This window comes from Penicillium verhagenii (assembly GCF_028828195.1).
Source record: "Penicillium verhagenii strain IBT 33310 chromosome Unknown utg000003l_segment0_segment0, whole genome shotgun sequence".
In the NCBI taxonomy this organism is placed as follows: domain Eukaryota; kingdom Fungi; phylum Ascomycota; class Eurotiomycetes; order Eurotiales; family Aspergillaceae; genus Penicillium; species Penicillium verhagenii.
The window spans coordinates 3,673,805-3,694,910 of record NW_026643167.1 but is presented as its reverse complement, the minus strand read 5'-3'; the positions used below and the strand labels follow the sequence as shown (position 1 = coordinate 3,694,910).

General features: G+C 47.1%; 3 protein-coding genes across 3 annotated transcripts; 2 read left to right on the top strand and 1 right to left on the bottom strand.

Annotated features, from left to right (window-relative positions):
• Positions 1-1,708: 1,708 nt before the first annotated feature.
• N7466_002742 (recombinase RAD51) lies at positions 1,709-4,807 on the top strand (the record flags this gene model as incomplete). Its single annotated transcript, XM_057162140.1, has 7 exons — positions 1,709-1,753; positions 1,899-2,580; positions 2,642-2,803; positions 3,522-3,601; positions 3,675-3,743; positions 3,848-3,908; positions 3,996-4,807. The coding sequence occupies 7 exons, from the start codon at positions 1,709-1,711 to the stop codon at positions 4,805-4,807; spliced, it is 1,911 nt and encodes a 636-aa protein (XP_057025425.1).
• A 441-nt stretch (positions 4,808-5,248) lies between these two features.
• On the top strand, positions 5,249-9,359 carry N7466_002741 (nucleoporin Nup120/160; the record flags this gene model as incomplete). The annotated part of the gene is made up of 3 exons (XM_057162139.1): positions 5,249-5,888; positions 5,968-8,112; positions 8,164-9,359. 3 exons carry the CDS (start codon positions 5,249-5,251, stop codon positions 9,357-9,359), a joined length of 3,981 nt encoding a protein of 1,326 aa, XP_057025424.1.
• Positions 9,360-11,386: 2,027 nt separating this feature from the next.
• On the bottom strand, positions 11,387-16,354 carry abcB (uncharacterized protein; the record flags this gene model as incomplete). Its single annotated transcript, XM_057162138.1, has 5 exons — positions 11,387-11,621; positions 11,908-12,282; positions 12,350-12,430; positions 12,488-15,984; positions 16,127-16,354. The coding sequence occupies 5 exons, from the start codon at positions 16,352-16,354 to the stop codon at positions 11,387-11,389; spliced, it is 4,416 nt and encodes a 1,471-aa protein (XP_057025423.1).
• Positions 16,355-21,106: the final 4,752 nt, after the last annotated feature.

Sequence of the window (21,106 nt, the reverse complement as noted above, 5' to 3'; positions counted from 1 at the left end):
ACATGGAATGGCTCTGGGGCCGGCATTTCTGGAGCTTGCGTAAGAAAATAGTTCGGTATGTGCATGGTGGGCTCCTTCTGACGCACTTTCACTGGCAGGGATAGCCTTTTCCTCAGGGCGGCTGTGTGTCGATCGTTTCACCCAGGAATCCTCTGCGTCATATCCTTGCAAGTCCGCACATGTGAAGTTATGAGTTGCGCGTCCTCCAAGTTCTCGGGGGAAGGAGAACCCCTTTATCGGCTTGCCGTGTGTAAGGGCATAACCCGACCCCCATACCTAGGTTCCCAAAATCAAATCTCAATTATGATGCATGAAGACAAGATATCAGGATTATATTTGATCACAGTCAAGTCCTGCTGGGCTCATGGTAGGTCTGATGACGCGGAATTTGGCCGTAGGAGAGAGGAATGTGGCGTTGGCCTCATGATTTCGCAGCAATTCGTGTTTGCTACTGATTTGGCTTCTCGGTTTATTTTTGGCTTTAGTACTTGGCCAACAATGAGAGTTTCCACTAAGGGACTTTGGAAGTCTCCGGTCGCGGCACAGGCCCTCGGACTCTTTCAAGGTTTGCCCGGCGGGTTGTTTGGAGTATAAATATGCATAATCTGACCTGGTAAATAAGCCTCTTTCTACATGTAGATGTCTGCCTCAGGCGTTAAGGACTCAAACTTTGAAATGGGTATAGTAGCTACTAGACTACTCTTTGAAGATTATGTATCCATGGACGTAGAAATCTGGGGCATGATTTTCAAATGTTTGAAGAAGAAAAAAAGGCAATGTATGTACGTGCGTATATTCAATCATACTGCTTTTTAGAGGTAAGTTTGGGAGCCTTGCCTATGTACTTATCTACATGTAGAACCTTTTTTGGGAAGTTGGAAGCTCCCAGGTGCCAAATGTCAAGTTTCAAATGTTGGATGTGGACATATATATCAACCCATGAGCCCCCGTAACTTACCGCAAACAAGTGCAACCTTCAAAGTTGGAACTTTACTCAGGTATGATGTATCTAGTATGTAAGGACCAGGGATTCTAGAAACAAGTGGCCAGAAGAATCTTACTATGGTCACTTGTTTGAAGTGACCAAATCAAAAATGATATCAACATGCATTCAAATAAAGGGAAGTAGTTTGTTGTGGTGCGATTTGACTTTTGAGGCAACATCAATGTCATATAACCAAAAAAGGCCAATTAGACATCAACCATTCCAAGTGGCCGAGCGGAAACTCAGCTATCTCATCTTCCTTGGTCTAGTGGTCATGATTTCCGCTTGTCATTAACACCGATAAGCGCGGGAGACCGGGGTTCGATTCCCCGAGGGAGAGATTTCTTTTTTGCCTTTTATTTTTATAATCATTCAAGATAATTTTGATCTATAGCTCTGAAAAAGCCAATAAATTTCTTTTTTTTTTTTATTTCCACTCAATTTGACCAGATCCCATCGAAATTACCAGACCCTTCGAAAATATTCATGTTTTGCAAAATCCGCAAACATTGCCACAGATGGTATTCCTAAATGAGTATTTTCTTTCATAGAAGAACAGGCAGGCACGTCCAATGGAAACCACAACACAATGATTCCAAGCGTATACACTCCAATTCCTACCTAGAAGTATCCTTCCACCTATGATCATTTTCTCTCACTGTTGGGCACAAAATCAACAGAGATCTTCTGGCACATGCCCGATCCACAAAAAAGCGAAAGATCATGGGCTTCTGGGTTGGCTGGGATTTATGGGAGAAGTTGAGTGTTGTATGATTTTCTCCCAGCCTTGATCATCATTGGAACCATTGTCAAAGCCGCTGACATTCTACTCGCATACAGGCACTAGTCTTTCTCATTGTGCGATATTCCTCCACTTCTGGTATGAACAACAGACTACTGACTGTCAATATAGGCCCTCGTGGTCATTTTCGGCTTCTGCGTCCTTGCATACAATAGATGGAGGATACGCAGATATGCAGCGATCGAGGCACGACAGAAAGAGGAGGAAGCCGAGTTATACCCAATGCTGAAGAAAGACGACATTCCTTTTGGTGCCCGAGCTTTGGAGAGAGGCGTTAGGGTCTCGGGCATTTGGATTTCCAGCCCCGAAACCCCAAGCCCTGGCCGCCCTCAGACTCCTATAATCAGAAGTGAATCGCCCACTCCAGCACCACGACCTTCCCCCGTTCTTGTCCAACCTGCAAACCGCCCAGTCCCGGTGCCACACGATGATCCGGCGCCCCTACCCACTGTGCCCTTATACGCTCACTCCCCTGTTATCAACACCCAAAGCAACCTTATTACTGCCAACAACTTCCGATATGAGCACTACAGGCCCGGCGCGATTTACGCGCCCACAGTGACATCCAGTGCTCAAGTTCCCCCGAGAACATTCAACCGTCGAAGCGACGCGTTTGAAAGCCATGACAAGCGGGCTAGTTTCCACAAGCGAGTCATGCGGATGAGCCAGATCTTTGATCAAAAACGGAGCCGGTCAGGAACCAGTGAGCAAGAGGAGTTAGATCTGGGTTCACTCGGACATGAACATGATTCTAGTCTCCAGGCTGAGCAGCACCACCCTTCACGGATCCACAGTAAGTCGAGACCGTGGTATGACTGCGGTATGGGACACAGAAGCTAACTCATAATCTCAAGGACTCCTTCGCAGACGATCGTCCGAGGAGTTTAGACGCAAGATGAGTCAAATCTTCAACGACAGGATCCATATGAACATACCTGAAGAGAGGCTCCAGTTCGACCCCAGCTTACAACAGAACGGGAGACGGAAATTTCGATCGTCTATTCTGTCGCATTTTCGTTCAGAAGCATAATTCACGATGTTGTTGCTATGCGGGAATGGAATGAAACATGAGGGCTAGGACGGCCTCTATTCAGGAAAGAAGATCCCGGGCTGAGTACATTGCAGGTCAAGATCGAGCCAAATCAAGGTGGAGTATCGGGGAATTATTGGGGTCAATCTCTAGACTTTTTTCTCTCTTGATGCGTTATGACTGCCAGAGGACTTGGGACAGCATTAAGCGGTTCTGGGTGGAAAAAATCTGTATTTTTAGAAACTCGTTGATTATAATCGATTGGAAGCATTTGGAACTGCGCAGATAATCTTGAGATAATTTTTCAGCCAAGCTGAATGTGGCTTGGTAGAGTGCCTGTAGTGGATTACACGTGCCTGAAATGGCGATACAGTACTAGTAGTGTTGTTGTTGCCTGTAGCCAACGGAACCACGTGACTGCGCGACAACTGGAACGCGTCCATTGGAAGGAAACATTTAGACTCGTCAAGAAAATCCTCAATTTTGCCACGATCGGATTATTCTTGTGGGCCACTGTTGCCTGGTGACTCATTCTGCCTCTTCCAGAAAGTTTTATCGCAATCCATTCCAGATTGTGTGCCGCAACTACCGTGTACATCAAGCCCGACGCGTGCTCGTCTAGAGGGGCAAGAGTCGATTACCAACCAGCCGATTGCAACTACTAGACTTTCAATTCTCAATTTCAACCGTTGAAAACATGTCAGCCGAACATGAAACACAGGGTGAGATGGATGAAAGCCAACTGCCGGGCCCTGGTGCGCCAACCCCGCTCTCCGCGCTTGAGGTTAGTGTATTCGAGGCAGTGAAACAGCATCTGTGATGCGCTGTCGGAATTTGAAACTGATAGATTCCAACAGGGCCTTGCGGGACTGAGTGGGAGGGATATCAAGCTGTTTGTGGACGCCGGGTACCATACAGTCGAAGCAGTGGCCTACACGTACGGTCTCCGATACAACCTTTGAGGTTGCCACTAGCTTGCATATTGTGCCAGGAATCTGAACTGACTGTATGCGGGACCATTAGACCAAAGAGATTGCTGGAGCAAATCAAGGGAATATCGGAGCAGAAGGCCACTAAGATCTTAGTCGAGGGTAAGTGATCATCACACAGGAAGCCACAGAAACCCCCACACTTCACCTCTTGAATTATACCAGAAACTGACATTTTCTTCTGAATAGCTGCGAAACTAGTGCCCATGGGATTTACGACCGCGACCGAGATGCATGCCCGACGAAGTGAGCTCATTTCCATAACAACAGGATCCAAGCGGCTCGACACCCTGCTTGGCGGTGGTGTCGAAACTGGATCAATTACCGAGATATTCGGTGAATTCCGAACGGGAAAAAGTCAAATCTGTCATACACTTGCGGTCACCTGTCAGTTGCCCTTCGACATGGGTGGAGGCGAGGGAAAGTGTTTATACATTGACACAGAGGGAACCTTCCGACCTGTCCGGCTTTTGGCTGTGGCGCAGAGATTTGGTCTTGTGGGAGAGGAAGTACTCGATAATGTGGCATATGCCCGTGCCTATAACTCAGATCATCAGTTGCAGCTGCTTAACCAGGCGTCTCAGATGATGTGTGAGACCCGATTTTCGCTTCTTGTGGTCGATTCAGCGACAGCATTGTACCGGACAGATTTTAATGGCCGTGGAGAGCTGTCATCCCGACAAACTCATCTCGCCAAATTCATGCGTACACTGCAACGCTTGGCCGATGAGTTCGGAATTGCAGTTGTGATCACGAATCAAGTTGTGGCGCAAGTTGACGGTGGTCCCAGCTCCATGTTCAACCCCGACCCGAAGAAACCCATTGGAGGTAACATTATTGCCCATGCCAGTACTACCCGACTCAGCTTGAAGAAGGGTCGTGGCGAGACTCGAGTGTGCAAGATTTATGACAGCCCGTGTCTTCCAGAAAGTGATTGTCTCTTTGCTATCAATGAGGATGGCATCGGTGATCCCATTGAGAAGGAGGGCGAGAACGATTAAACGATTGAGGTGCTTGCTATTTCAATTACCCTTGATTCCCGTTGACACGAAATTAGTGACCTGATGAACCTACTATCCAATATCCCTTTGTATCTACCATTAGACGACGTGATTGCAGAAAGCATTGGCAGAAAACATTTTTTCTTTACTTGACTTGTACTTTATTTGTTTTTCTTTCTTCCTCCTCAATAAAGAATGACTTCAGGTCCCAGTTTTAATCAGCTTGAATTTGAATAATTCGAAAGACGGTTGTCAAGTAGTAGTTCTTGAAAATATTTAGAGGTAAAAAGAAAAGCACTGTTGTTGATGTGGTGGGTAAAGTTCACGCGCCAAGACTTTGTTTTTTGAGAGCTCCAGCTTTCCGCCCTGCAACTCTCTCCCGCTTCAAGGCATGGGAAGTCTGCGACACTGAATTACGTGCAGTTCCCAAAGCTGCTCACCATGGCGAAGATTTATAAAGACACAAGGGTCGATCTCCGTCCATTCTCGCCCACAACAGTTGCCAACATCCACGTTTCTCCCGAGAGCGCGGTCCGACGAGCACGCTTTTCGATCTCATCCACAACCACACCCGATCACGAACCCATCGCGAAAGACGAGGACGAATTCGCCAGGCGCTATCTCGCAACACAAGGCACGGTCTACTTCCGGAAGCGCAAGACGTACCCGAGAACCTTCGTGTGGAGGGTCGTCAATGACAACAAGGTCTTGGAGATCCAATGCGCGGATCTCACCAAGGCCGGCTCAGAGCAATTCGAATACAATGTGACCCTTCGATTGAATTTCCCTGATCCGATTCTTCCGTCGTGTGTTGCACTGGCAGACCATGAGGATCACGAGATTCTCAGTCTGTTTGTGATTACGGCCTCGAAACAACTCCACACATTTTCGATCCGCCCGGAGTTCTTCAGAAGAACTGAATCAATTGACGAGAAAGTGTCGGACTGGTGCAAAACATGTGTTCCTGCACCTCTTTCTTTCTCTCACCCCCACCGACTGCATGCCAGTAGCCCGCTTGAGCTGTTCATCTCACTTGACAATGGTGCCCTGCTGCGACTCACTCGGAGGGCTGGGGATGATGGTAAGCTTTGTTGACTTTACGATGCGATTTCTAATGACGCAAATCAAAGAAAGATATACTAACATGAAATTTCTGTCAGGCTCACACTTCACCCCGTTGACCTTTGACGAACGAACTTGGGGGGCCTCGATCCGCGGCCTAGTGAAATGGAATATACCCTCTTCGCTGCGACACGATGGACGAAGCCTTGATTTGAATGTCGCCAATGCCATTACTACAACCTCCGACGAGACTTACGTTTTTGCGATATGTTTGAATCACACATTGAAGATCTGGAACCTAGCCACGAACAGATTGGTCGCGACAAAAGACCTCTTGGGTCGCCCAACCGATCCTGATGTCCCACCATACACCTTGAACCCCGCCGAGACTTCTTTCATCCGGGTATTTAACGCAGAGAGAGCCATGGACGGAAGCCATCGCTTTTATGTGGTAACTTACTCTCCCTTTGAGGATGGGCGTTTCAAGTTTTGGGCTGTGAAGGGAGGCCTCACTTCGGATTTGGTTATCGAAGACCTCTATGCAGATGCGATTTTCCGGCCAAAGGATCCCGATGTCACAGGCAACATGTTTTGGAACATTGCTGATTTCCAAGTAAAGTCCATGGATGAAGGAAAGGGCATGGAGTTGTGGGTGCTCTGGAGAAACCACGGTCTCTATCAACTATACTCTATTCACTTCGATCTTCAGACTTTGGTGACTGACTGGGAAAGCAATTGGGTCTCAACCACATTTGAGGCACATCGACAACTACAACTGCCTCCTCCAACACTGGACGATGTGGTGGATCCAACAGAGCGGTGGCTCGAATACCTTCTACACCCCAATCGATACTTGCCAGAAGTCCTCCAGACTGCCCTGGCAATTTACCAAGAAGCCCTTAAGCCCTTGTCATCTGCATCAGTTGGGGTTTTGAAGAAGGATATGTCACTGGCAGAAAAGCTGTGTTCTACAATCACATCCACCGTCTCTTTGCGTAAATACGCCGAGGATGAGATGGACTACAGTCGGTATCGAACAGACACAGATGCAAAGTGGCGCCAGTTCTGGCAAGTTGCGGACGATCTCAACAAGCGAAGGTTTGAACCGGTGTCTTTGGCCTACGATTCATACTTTGAGATGCCATGGCTTCTTCTTTCAGATGCCTGTGCTGTGGTTCGGGAATGCAATACCACCGAATTACTCGTTCACAACTCAGGCTCTGAACTGGCCGAGGAAAAATCTAAAATCGCAGATCGTTGGAGACACCGGAACCTGGGTGCGGAGCTTGGAACCTTTTATGATCAAGCATCGTCGCTGGTCAAGGTCTCCTCAAACTTCCGGAAGCAATTCTCTGCGGAGCTTGTTGCCGCTTGCCGGGCTGCGCTTGATGTTGAGATCTACAACGAGCCATCCTCATCTATCACCGACCGCATGGATTCATTCCGCGAGCGCTGTGAATTCGCGGAACAAATTTCCAACAAGACCTTCGACGGTTTAGTCGCAGCTTTGAATGAGAGTTTAGATGCCGAGAACTTGCCTGCGGATGCTTTCTATGCCATCATTGAAACTGTTCCTCTTGGTTTCAACGGCAAAGACTCGGAACTTCTCTCAACCACCTTTGGTACGCGTTTGCTTGTGAGTGGTTCTCTTGAGACTATTGTTCTGAATCGTCAGATGCTCTTCGATCTGTTGATCTTGGTTTCATTTGTGGATGGTGAGATTGAACAGGGCGGGCGTTCCACCTTTGATGGTGCTGGCCTGTTCTCTGCTCTTATTGATATTCTCCGCGAGTATGAAATGATGTACTGGCTGAGCTCAAATATCCGAAAGCGTGTCGACCAGCCTACCGACACTCGTGCAGATACATCGACACCGGTGTTCTCTCTGAAGGATAACAAATCTAAACCCAAAAACCAAAGGACGGTGACTATCCTCGAGGACCTATTTGTCACAGATATCAAGCCACGTCAAGCAGTTGGACAGCCTCAGAGCTATACACTAACTTCGGGAATTCGGGATGTCTTGGCTTGGGTTACCCGGCCAGGAGAGGTCACTTATGCGAATGCTCTGGCATACATTCAGTGCGATCTTATTGCCAAGAACAACATTGATCTCGCTTGGGATTTCCTCCGCTTCCAAGCAAGCACATCTTGGGCGACTTATGTTAAGGGGCGTTTGTATGTGGCGATGTCAGAATTTGACACTGCTGCCATTTACTTCCGGAAGGCAGCATATCTGCTTTGTAAGTTCTTTTGATTGGAGTTTCTTATCATCTACTAACTGTCAATACCAGCTTGTGGCAAGCCCTTGGGTAACCTCCACGAAATGTCCTCGACGCTCCTAGACCTGGTTTCTGTGGACTGCTTCCATAACGGCATTCCCAAATACTACCAGCATATTCTTTCTGTGTTTGAACGAGTGCGCTCCTTCTCACATGTTGCCGACTTCGCCAGTCTGGCGCTGCAGGCCCTTGACGCTGGAGCATTGGCTGAAAAGGACCCTGATTACTCAAGTATGCGAACAGACCTGCTTTCCCGTCTGTTCCACGCATCTCTCAAGACCTGCCAGTTTGACCAGGCCTACTCTGCTTTGGCCCGATACCAGGATCTTGCTCTGCAGAAATCCGCCCTCAGCTCACTAGTTTCCAACATTCTCATCGTCTCCGGACCTGGACCTTCAGGTCTCAAACAAATCCTCCGCTTCCCTAATTCACTCATCCCTAACATTGCCTCCTACATCGACGAAATACTTGTCTCGCTCGCCCACAAACAACACTCCTTTCACTCATGGCTGGATACCGACAGCAATGATGCTGAAAGCTCGCCCGACTATCACCGTATCTTGCAAGCGTACCGCATCTCCCGCAGTGACTATCGCGGTGCAGCTGAGATTGCATACCGCAATGTGCAACGTCTCCGCCAAGCCAGAGAGGCTCCCTCATCCGCTGTTGTCCACAAGGGCAAGAGAGAAGTTGAGGAAGCCGTGGTCCCCGAGGACGATCAAGAGAGCAAGGAGATTCGTCATGAGCTTCTGTCATTGATCAACCTCTTGGCCTCAGTTGACAAGAGTGAAGCTTACATTCTCGTCGAGATCGGACCGTTGCCATCCTCTGGTCCAATCACAGACTCCTCACACGCCCGTCACCAAGGCCATCAGGCCGACAGCGACGGCAACGTCTTCATGGAAGATGCGGACAACACGGGATCACCAAGCATCTTCAAGAGCAGAAGTCGCTCTACCAGCGCTGCCTCCTTTGTGTCGGGCCGCAGGTTGAGCCGCTCCTCCATCAGCGGTGGACGCAATGGCGTTTCGTTCAAATCTGCCGCCGAACGACCCCTAGAACGCATCATCGTGACCCTTGAACATTTGCGTCGCGAATACCAGTCTGAACTGGATCGGGTCAGCCGGATTGAGCGTGGCGACTGGGAGTTTGGTCTTGACGAATATGAGGAAGAAACCGATAACGATGAAACAATGATTCTTATGTAGATGGCTGGAAGACTTAAATCCACGCTGTCTCTATGAGATTATCAGTGATTGAGAATTCGAGGGGCCACCCGTGGACGGATGGCGTGCACTTTGAATCTAAATTCACAAATCCTTTTTATTTTTTAGCTTTTATCCCAAATTTTTGCAGCTGGAAGTTTACATCGGTGGAGTTCTAAGCAACATGTCACAATTAGTCTCTTTTCTTATCTTCATAGGGTATTCGAATTGTTCGTGAAAAAAAATCAAAATTCGATTTTTATGATGTATATTTCTTTCAAATGTTCTGCATCCTTTGAAAGTCCCAATCCTCATTAAAAACTGCGTCTTATGCAAGAGCGCTCGAAATTCCACTTTGGAAAACCCCAGGTCTAATTCTGCCTTTGTAGATCAAAACAAGTGTTTGCTCACGTGAACAATATTCGGGGCCTTTGAAAGAGGGTTGGAACTTGGGTAGTGCATTGCGCGCAAAATTTATCGCGCATTCCCTCACTACCAGTTATGTTAGTAAATTTGAGACGAAGTCGAAATTCTTGCCTTTGAACCTGCTGCTTGTCTACTAGTACATAGTTCCCAAAGTCCATTGGCAGGTTCCAACCTTCCAACATTGGAATACCCCACACCTCGGCCATGGACTCAATTCAACACTGGCATGGAATATCCATTTTCTTTGGCAACCAAAAATCCATCTACATAATCTTACAAGGACTAGTTATTTGACACTCTTGCCATTTGAAGGTGGGAACACCTGGGCACATTCGACCTCATTGGTGCGGGACTCCTGTGCAAGGCTCAGAAATATACATCCATCGACCCGCCTGCTTTGGAATCAATCAATTGGTTCAATGTTGGAACATTTATATTGATCTGCTCAGATGGGCATCCATATACATACTAATACGTCCTACCTATATAAGGATAACCAAATTCTAACCTCCAATGTTCCAGATGTCAGAGAAATCAATAGAAGGTTATTCCAAAGTTGAATTCGAAGATTTACCTTGGATCCACATGCACATGGATGGCTTAATGTGTCCCTTGATGCACTTGGGCATCTACATGGTAATCAACTGACACCTACTAGTACTATATATGAACTGCACATTGATTTGTGCGGCTAGCTTTTGGAATGGCTAAGATCCATGTAGGGCATACATAAAGAGAAAAATGTGAGGTCTACACCTTCAATACATATCAATTGATGTTATGTACATATAGTTGTTGGTTTCCAACATTCAATATTGGCAACCTATGTAGTTGCCATACATACATAACATCCAGATGTCTATCGACGGGTCCCCGGAAGATGGAGATCGGGATTGAATCAAATGATTCAATGTTGATGAATCGAGACTTCAATGTTGCACATGTTCCTCAAGTGCTATGATTGAATGTTTGAAGACTGTGCCTCACTTGCACATGTGGGCACATTCTTTGAATACTCGTCCTACTAACCACGTGCAGTCCACAGTGCTGCCTCCGAGGTACAGCTAGTTAGAGATTCTACATAAGACTTTAAAAAATTACAAATAACTTCGTTTCAAGGTTGGACGCGAAAATGAAAGTAAAAAGTCATTGAATTTGAAACCAAAGTTATTGTGTTGGTTCACATTAGGAACAAAAGCAGCTTGGTGGGCGTAAGTACACCATATTATAGACAATCCACCCCAGTCAAGTTGCCAGCAGTAACCAATAATCCCAAATATAAGATCAACGAGAGTGCGAAGAGAAGATAAACGAAAAATGGCCAATAGCCCAGATCAACGAGAGTCAAGAAGAAACACAGCCAAAATGTAAAAACAATCAAGTGGTCAAAAAAAATACAAAACACCTGGCAACTGATCCGGATCTCTGTGTATGTTGACTTCGATATGTACCATAAAAGAAAGTGGACTAGCGAGCCAAGACAAAAGAGAGGTGAAAAAAGGACGCAAAAGGCTCAATCTGTGCAAGTGCCATGATGCAAAAAAAAGGAGGGGAATGGTAAGAGGTCAACTCGAACCGAAAGAATCATCTGAATCAGAAGAAGTTTAATCGGAATCCTCTGACTCCACAGCGCTGGCATATAGCCTGCTGAAGTGAGACTTGGGCTCACTCAGCAAGGCGAAAGGCTCGCCGGTCTCGACGATCCGACCAGCGTCCAGCACCACGATGCGGTCATAATCGAGAATAGTGTCTAGCTTATGAGCCACGGAGATGATGGTGTGATTACAGAATTTCTCACGGATGACGCGTTGCATAATCTCATCTGTTTTGGTATCGATGCTGATGGGTGAAGATTAGCAATTGTCCTGCTTGATGGTTCTGCAAGGGGGAAAAGTGGGGGCTTGCGAGACGCATGGATCACGAAGATCAGGGCGCGGAGGCGCTCGGATCATTCAGCCACATATATGCAGGGGATGTGACAGGAACAAGTGAGATGAGATCGGGAAAAGGGGAAAAAAGAAAAGGAAAAATGAATGAAAAAAAATTCATGAAAGTGGAGAGGTGTAATCTCTCAATGCGAGGGAACACGTCAGGGGGTGAGACAATAATTGAGAGGTTTACTTACTTGCTGGTTGCCTCGTCAAGGATGAGGATGTTGCCCGGGCGGAGAATTGCCCGCGCAAGACAGAAGAGCTGCTTTTGGCCATGTGACAGGTGGATCTCATCGATATCGGTGTCCAGGTCACCCTTTTCTTGGATGGCGGAGAGGAGCTGGACGGTCTTGAGGGCGGAAGTGATGTCTTTGTCGGAGGATGCACCTGTTGGATCGGCGTTCAATCGGACACTACCCTTGAAGAGAAGAGAGTCCTGTGAGACTCCATTGATTCGGGCACGGATTTCCCGTCTTGGTAGGCGGGAGATGTCTTCGCCGTCGACTGTGATGAGACCACTGGTCATCTCGATCATGCGGAAGATGCTCATAATCATTGAAGTTTTACCGCTAAAGTAGTTTATTTGTCAGACTCGTCCACTGAAGAATTCAAAACGGGGCTGCTGATATTGCTTACCTTCCTGTTCGTCCGCAGATACCAATCTTCTCACCTCCTTGAATGGTAAGAGACACATCGTTGAGAACCGGCTCCGAAGGTCTATTGTAAAAAATGTTAGTATGCGCGTAAGAAAAGTGGCAGTTGTAGAGATAGTACCTGTAGGCCGCAGAAACTGAGTGGAAGCTGATTGCGCCCTTTGAAGGCCAGCTGGGAGGGATCTCCTTATCTTCTCCAGGGCGATCCTCGGTCTCAACAGTCTTGGTGAAGTCCTTGATACGCTGAATGGAGCCAATGTGGGTCTCCAAGTTTGTCCAGAAGGTGACAGCAAGCTTGATAGTCTGACTGAACTGGATGACGTTAAGGAGGGCAACACCAACAGATCCAGCGTTGAGAGATGTTCCACGAAGGACCACGACGAGAACAATCAGCAGAATGGCAATACCCGCGACAACAAAGTCGAGGGAAAGAGTAAGCCAGCGCTGAATAGCAAACATGTAGTAGAAAGGGCGTTGCGAGATATCGAGGAGCTCAATGTTCTTCTTCTCCATGCCATGTTGCCAGCCAAAGGCTCTCAAAGTCACAAGACCCTGAAGACAATCTGTAAAGTGAGAGAACAGAGGAGCCTTGGTCTCAAGATCCAAGAAACGGAGTTGACGGGAAGTGCGCAAGTAAAGCTTCTGGATGAGGAACAACATGCCAAGCACGAATGGGAAGCAGATGGCAGCGTACTTTGATCCAGCCCCAATAAGAGCCATCTGAGCCATACAGAGGAACAAGGTAGCAATAGTGTTAATTGCAGCGATTGGCAGATCCATATCAATGAGTTGCAAATCCTGGCTGAATCTGTTGAGGATAGAGCCGCTGTCTGTGGTGGAGAAAAACAGCATGGGAGCACTGAGAACAGTAGTCAAGAGCTTGCGGTGGAAGAACTCGCCAGATTTGGGGACCATGGTAATGATCATTTGCCATGAGCCAAGAAGAAGACAGATCATGGCCAAACATCCAAGCATCACGTAGATACCAAGGTAGTAAGCCAGCTGAGCTCTGGGATGAGCTGTGTCGGACTCAGCCCACCATTGCACCCAGATGCTGGGGAAGGAAATGCAGAAGACAAAGCCAGCCATTGCGACAACAAACACCAAGGCAGGAAGGTACCCGATGGCGTTAAGGTAGTAAGTATAGATTCCAAGGTCACCACCGTTGTCACGCTTGACAGGCTCTTCAGGAATAACTTCCTTCTCCTTCTCGATCGAGTCAATGGTACTGTAGCTGAGCGACTCAGAGAATCGCTTTGGCTTATAGTCCCAGTCGGGGGCGATGAGAGCGAAGCTGGATACATACCCACCAGTCTTGCAAAGAGCGCTGAATGTTCCTTGCTCCATGATGCCGCCGTCGGTGTCCAAAACCACAATGTGATCAGTATAAGGGAGACGCTTGACAGATGACGAAGCAACAATCATCGAGGTTCCGTTTTCTCTCAGAAGTCCCAATTGCCCGAACAAGCTGTGGAAAATGTGGTTCTCGGTTGTGGCATCAAGGCCACTCAAAGCGTCATCCAAAATGATAATCTTGCGACGGGCGTAGACAGCACGGGCGAGGGCAATGCGTTGACTTTGACCTCCGCTGAGGGCGACACCTTTGCTGCCAATAATACTGCGATCACCGCGAGGGAAGTGGGAAAGATCCTCCTCGAGAGCACAAGCCCGGAGAACAGTTGTATACCATGTAGGATCATAGTCCGACATTGCGACGATACTGTCCTTGATGGTGCCGTTCATGTGCCAAGGTGTCTGATCACAGAACGCCACACTCGAAGAAGATACCTCAATCTTGCCTTCTGCGCAAGGAATCTCACCCAGAAGAGCCTTCAGCAGAGAGGACTTGCCACAACCAGAGGGTCCGATAATCATAGTGAAGCTTCCGCGAGGGACCGTGAAGCTGATGTCCTTCAAGACGGGTTCCTCATCAGGTCCCCAGCTGAATGTGCCTTGTTGGATCATTGCAGAGTTGGTCGAGGAAGAGGTGGATCCACGCTTGAAAGACTCTACAGATTCCGAGCTGCTGGATGCAATGTCCAAATCACCCGACTTGGAAAGAAGCTTCGCCTCACCGAGGTCCTGGAATGAAGGAAGCAAAGGAGAAGGGCGGCGGTGATCGTTGTGGTCTTCCTTCTCAAGGAACTCCTGGATGCGCACGAAAGATCCAACAGATCCAGCGTAAGACATGAGTGCCATAACGAGGGTTAGGAGCGGGTCCGAAAGAAGTGAAAAGAGGGCTAGGGAGGTGTACACCCGAGAAACAGTGAGGGAGTTGTTCGAAATGCCTTCGTAGACTCCGAAGGTGAAGATAGGAGCGAAAATACGAGTGAGCCAGGCAAATCCCATGTTCCAGACCAGAAGAGTGCGGAATTTCTTGGAGATGGATAACTCATCAACCCGCAGGCCATGGACAAATTTCATGAAGGAGTTTTGCAGGCCCAGCATCTTGACACCTTTGATTGAACCCAACATGCCAGAGGTGGAGGAGATTCTCTTCTCGATAGCTTCCAGCCACTTTGCCTGATGGGCTACCACAAAAGACATGCCAACGAGAGAACCGAAAAGAGCAAGGAGAGCCACACAGACAGGTACGACACAAGAGATTCCAAGTTGTCGTTTCAGGAGGTAGATTGCAAGTCCAATCTCCACTGAGTTTGCCCAGATCTCATGCATAGTCTGCCATCCGTTTGTGATTCTCTCAACATCGGCGCTCATAAGGGTGAGTGAGTTGGCAGGATCGGCATTGCTCAGAGTGGTGGTGCTGGCTTTCTTGTAGAGCATTGTGACCAAAATTCCACGAGCCATGGTAATGCCGCGGTAAGTGTTGTGCTGGTACTGACCCATTGCAACACCCAAACCAATGTAGACCAAAGCATAGGCTCCAATCATTCCGTAGCCTGTGTTGTTTGTATCGCTGTTGACCGGCTCATTAAAGTAAGACAAAGACCTCGTCAACAGCAAGGGCTGACAGAAATTGAAAGCCACCACACAAGCTCTTGCAGGAACAGCTGTAAGAAGGGGCCATTTTGCGGCTTTGAAGCACTCCCACTGCAAAGAGTTGGGGGTCTTCGTTTTCACTTTGCTCCATTGCGCCTCGAAAATTGCTAGTAATCGCTCTGAGCTCAACTCCTTGTCCAAAACGAAGAGGTCCTCAACAGTGATGTTTCGAGAAAAGCCGACCTTGAACAACGGGTTCAACCAGTAAAAAGCAGCTCGGCTGTGGAATCCAGCTGTGGCCTCGGGAGGATAACCTTGGTATTCGGGCTTCAGGATGCTTCGTTTCTCAACAGCCTCTAAGATAACAAGGAGCAATTTGGCGGCAACTGCAACGGAAGTGACAGTTGCAATGGTGTCATTGAATGAGTCTGCAGACCGGAGCCACAGAGTTCGAGTGTGGGCAATATCAAAAAGCAGACTGCAGAAGAGGTATGCGTTTAGGATCAAGGATGGCCGGACAGATCGTGTGTGTTCCGAATAAGCGAGTGTCATCAGTGCCAGAACGCCAATGGTCAAAAGTACATTTGTGCCCAGTGAAGCTTTTGTTGAATCGGCAGAGGGGAAAGCCCAGAGAGCAGTTTGAGTGACTTGAAGTCCAAGGAAAGATACCCAAGCGGCCTGGTGATACAATCGATCTGGTTAGCACAACAATGTTTTTCCAATTACAGTGTTCCACTGCGTCCAGCCTTATCGTTCTGGAGGACCTCAGGTGAAAAAGGAAAGGAAAGAGAACAAAAAAAATAAAAATAAAAACACTTACTAGCTTCACGAACAGCAACGGTGAATCAACGACTTTGCGTCTTTCTTGTGATAGTTGGTATATGCGTAATGGGACCAAGATTAAGATCAGGGCGATGGGGAGGATCTGGAGAATAGTCTCTTCGAATAATAATGTAAAGTCAAATCCTCCACGACATGAACCAGCCCAGACGCCCATTGTGTTGTCAACCTGACGGCATAGAGCCGGTGATGAGTTCGAGGAAGCCATTTTTGCTCTCCAAGAACCATCCAATTGGTGTGTGAAAGGTGGTTGAGGAGGAAGAAAGGTCCACGAGTTGCGGAATTAAGAGTGTTCAAGAAGTAGTCAATAACATAAGGGGGTAGACGCTCGGGTCCTAGGGTTCTAGATCAGATTGATCCAAAAAAGGTGTAGTAGGTCCATCCCTCTGCAGGAGCTTACTACACTGCATCTCAAGGCGCTCCCTTATGGTAAAGAGGGCCTACGAGGTCCCTGCAACCGAGTGGACATCCAATGCAACCCTCTTTACTACAATGGACAGATTTGGATTTATTATTTGATTTATTTGATTTTTTCCCACATTGACAATACTCCGTACTCTACTAGGACTGCAGGATAATTCCCTGTTAGCGTCATTTATGGCGTGGAGGTTTCTAGTTTTTGATTTTTAGTTATTTTTCTAGTTCCTGTTTTTTTACGGTAATGGACCCGCGGAAATTTCCAAGGTTTATTCTTGCTACTGTACGGAGTATAGCAAGATCTGGTCCTTGTTTGATGATGCAAGTGTGCCTGTTTCCCCTCTGATTCCTTTTGAATATCCCCCTTGGGGATGTGGGGGACGCCTCGGCGACAATAGAGCCCGAGCCCCCTGGAGTAAACAAATAGCCAAGTTGATTGTAAAAGCCTCACGATCAGCTTCCCGCAGAGTGAACACGAGGGAAATGAAAGCGACCTTGCAGGCGAAGTGTAATCATGAACCAATGCGATTGTGAGATCTCGAGACGGTGAAAATCTGGAGCTCCTATTTAGGTTAAGCCCCTACTTTCATGCGAGGGCGTTCCTTTTTCTCATTTTAGTTTTATGATGTCTAAGGGGAGATCACTTGGTAGATCCCTAATGACTCAATGCACAGGATACGACTTGAAACAACGCAGCTGAGAAGTCATCACGTAAACCTTGGCCGCATGGCACCAAAATCTGAAGTCAGACATGATGATGCCCAACTCGAGTCGTTCTCATACCGGCGAGACGGTGAGGATGATAATTCTATGTATCAGGCGTGGCTAGTAGCTTTTGCGTCCAGATTAACTTCAGCTCACGAACGCTATTAAGCCATCTTATTGCGTGGCGCCGTCCACAAACTCGTGTTCTCCGTATACCCGAGTTTACTTTATCGTCTATTTGCTTTTTTGGTGGGACAAAAAAAACCATATATTATTCCAATTGGCTTTTTTTCCCCTTCTTTTCTCTTTCTTCTTTTTCTTTACATGTAATGTGTTTACAGGCATAAAATCTCATGAAAAAGACCCCCCGGATAACCTCCGTTCCGCTCCACTCGGTAGGTCCACCTGTCACTTGCGGGATTTGCTTTTCACAATCCACTAGTTCCAAGGTTAGCAAATCAGTAACCCGATTTCTATTTCTATTTTCGTAAAATACATCCTGACCTTCCCGTCCTTATTTGTGGATCGGACCCGGCGTAATTTGTCGAGTAAGCGCTGATCAGTCGGTCGTCGGGTAGATATAGGCTGGTCGATTGCAATTGCGACTGGAACGGCAAGACATTCCAAGGCTTGCAGCGCGATGTGGCAGTCGTAGAGCTCGGGATCGGCCTTTGATATTCTGCAATATGTGTACTTACAGCTAGTTAGACCAAGGAAGAAAGTGCATAAGCGAGCTCTATGCAGCTTGACTGGGGTGAACCTGTTTTTGTTGTGTTTTTTTTTTATTGTCATTGCAATTTTTTCGCAAGGGCTCTTCCAGATGTCCAGAGCTGCGGGAGCCAGGTGGTTGATGGGTGGCGAAGATGCATACAACTTGTACTTTTTCCCCGGAGCCCACATCATGCGTACATGTGCACAAATTCCAAATCAAATCCACTCAGGTGCTTATTGATTATGTATGGGGCGTTCAAATCCATCAATTTAAATCAATAGAAAATATTTCGAAATTCATGCAAGCTCGCGGGCGCACATATCTAGCATTTCAATTACTTGATAAAATAGAAACATATATATACCTACCAAATCACCCTCCAAGCACTTGAGGCAAGAACATTACATAAACCAGTCCTGATGTCCACATTCAAATGTTTAGGTTAATCCCACTCAGATCGGAAATATATTCTATCAAGATCTGGATTCGATCTGTCTACAGTGCGGACATTTAGTGGACGATCTTAATTAATCCTTAAGGGTAATTCCAAGGTTTCCAGGCAAATACTTGATTTCATGTATATATTTCTGGGCATTATGACTAGTGTGACGGGGTTCAGATGTTTATGACATGGATTAACCGTTGCGGGAACTAGTTCGCTTTACCTGAGGAATGTTTGGCCCCCATACGAAGTACGGGAGCTTGGCAGATTCCCATTGGAAGCTTGAAAGTACTCCATCCACTCAATCTCTCTTCTGGACGCCTGAATGGTTCACGCCTCCACAGGATTGACCACTAGCCATCGGCCCCTGGTCTTTCTCCCGCAACTCTCCCCATTCCCTTCCAAGCAAGTGGATTCGATTTCCAACACTAGTCACTTAGCAGGGCCCAGACGCTGACCAAACATCTGGGATTTGTACAACAATGGCGGTCTTAGTGCATCGAGACTAAGTCTTTCACGGGTGGCATCGTCACCCGGTGTGGCGCTAATGTAAACAAGTCCTAGTCTAGCGCCACACCTTGCGGGTGGATGAGGTTAAAGGCTCGACAGTGAAAAAAAAATCTGACGTCCTTTTGCAGCGCAAAAATATGACCTGGCCCCACGACCTCCTCTGCTTCAACTTTTTTTGTTTGATCACGCCAAAAGTCCCCAGCAACGAGCATTGCGTAAGTGGTGCTCCATACAAGAATTAACCGAGAGCAAACATGGAGAAAGTACAATTCTCCGTCCATGTGGCTTCCCATTCCCTGTTTTCCTTTGTCTCCTTTGTTCCTTGCTTTCTGGCCCATTTTAAATTTCCGTCAAGTCCGTCGAACTTTCAGAAATGATTGGGCTTTATCTATCATAGAATCACCTTATTTTCTATGCTATTGATTTTTTTTTTTTTTTACAAAAAAATGGATCAAACAGAAATATGATTCTGACCTATCTATTGGGAAAGGGGAAGCCATTACCGACTACGGATAAAGTCTTGCCTTGGGACGATAGGTCGATCACGGCGGATCGACCCGCGATAGTCCCCCAGCCCTTGCAGAGCGACCATCCTACTAGCGTGTGAAAGAGGAGTTCCTTGTTGGAGGGGGCGTGCGCCATCGACCCCACAAGGCGCCCCCAAAGACGCCAACATTGAAGGTTCTAAAGTACCCGTTGGACCCCAAAGGTATGGGAACAGTTGGCATGTCCTCGTTTCAATGTCCATGCCCAACACTCAGGCCAATCGCATCCTTTACCGCAATGGATAATTCGCTTTTCTGTAGGATCCCTAGTTAGCTTCTCCGAACAATTCCTTCCGATTTGAGGGGGAAATGGCAAAACAATATCAAAAGTAACGTGTGGTTGATGGGCGGAGTAAAGGAGAGAGATCCATTCTACTTTTTTTTTTACTTTTTTATTCTGCTCTGCCGTCTGTCACTACAACTATGAGTATCCTCTTCCCACCGACTATTCAAGAATTGGGCACTAATGCCTTGCAATGGATTTTTACTTTTATTTTTATCTTTCAGCTCCATTATTCCCCCACTCGGAGTTAATGTTAGAACCAAGCAGTCATAAACACAGAATGAGACAAGATGGAGTCATCCGAATTTCCCCGATTAAGGTGAACGTCTCACTCTCCACTTCCAGCTTCGGTTGCGAGGTCAACCTCCGGTCAATGATCCATCTCCCCGTTCCAATATGTTATTGAACTTTGATAATGGTAGGGTGTCGTCCCAGGGCACAGACCTCAACAGCCGCAATGTTTTCTTCCGCGAAAGCCCTGTTGCCATGTGTGCAGCTTCAAGATCCAGTCGGTGTAACAAAATTAACAAAATTCTCATGCGATCTGCTGAGAGCTTCCAAATGGACCAATGGCTACTGCATTCAAGCTGGACCCTACATATTTCTCTCATGTACTCTGTAGTCTGGAGCATGGGAGAGAGGGGATGGCGCATCCGTAATCATGTACCTGTTCTCCAGGTTTTAAACCCAATGCATCTTCCAGAAACTTATCATCGTCATCTTTTGATCGGATCAGCAGACCTGAGAGATTTATTGAGGAATGTGAGAAAATGTAATGCCCAAAAAAGATCTCATAATCAAATAGCGCTGGTATACCATGACTGTGGCTCAGTCCCTATTGAAAGACTCACGGCTTTTGACATCCTTGCGCAACCACGTTCGAGACCGTGAGCCAGGGGGGTTTTCTTAAAATTGCAAGTGGATCTGGCTAAACGATCAAGATGGACAGCTAATGAACAGTCCAAAATTACATGTGTATACTGTCATGCGAAGGTACCCCTGCATCTTGCCCGTTTAGGACGAAATTCATTTTTTTCCCCAGCCTTCAAATGTTTTTATTTTTTTACGCCTTTGCGCTTTTATGTATTTTATTTTGATCAATTGATGTGATTTTCGATTTCGATTTCCAACTACCGTACTGCGGCTATGAACCTCAATTGCCCACTTTTTTTTTTTTTTACTCTTTCCTCCAAATACAGAGTATCATTCGGTCTCGCCCCATGCAAACTTATCCTAGTGCTATGTAAGTTAGTCTGATGTCTGACTCGGTTCCACAAGGGCGAAAAGGGAACGTACTCCACCCCCTAGAACCGCACTGGCTCCAGCTGTGGCGTGTCCCAACCCTT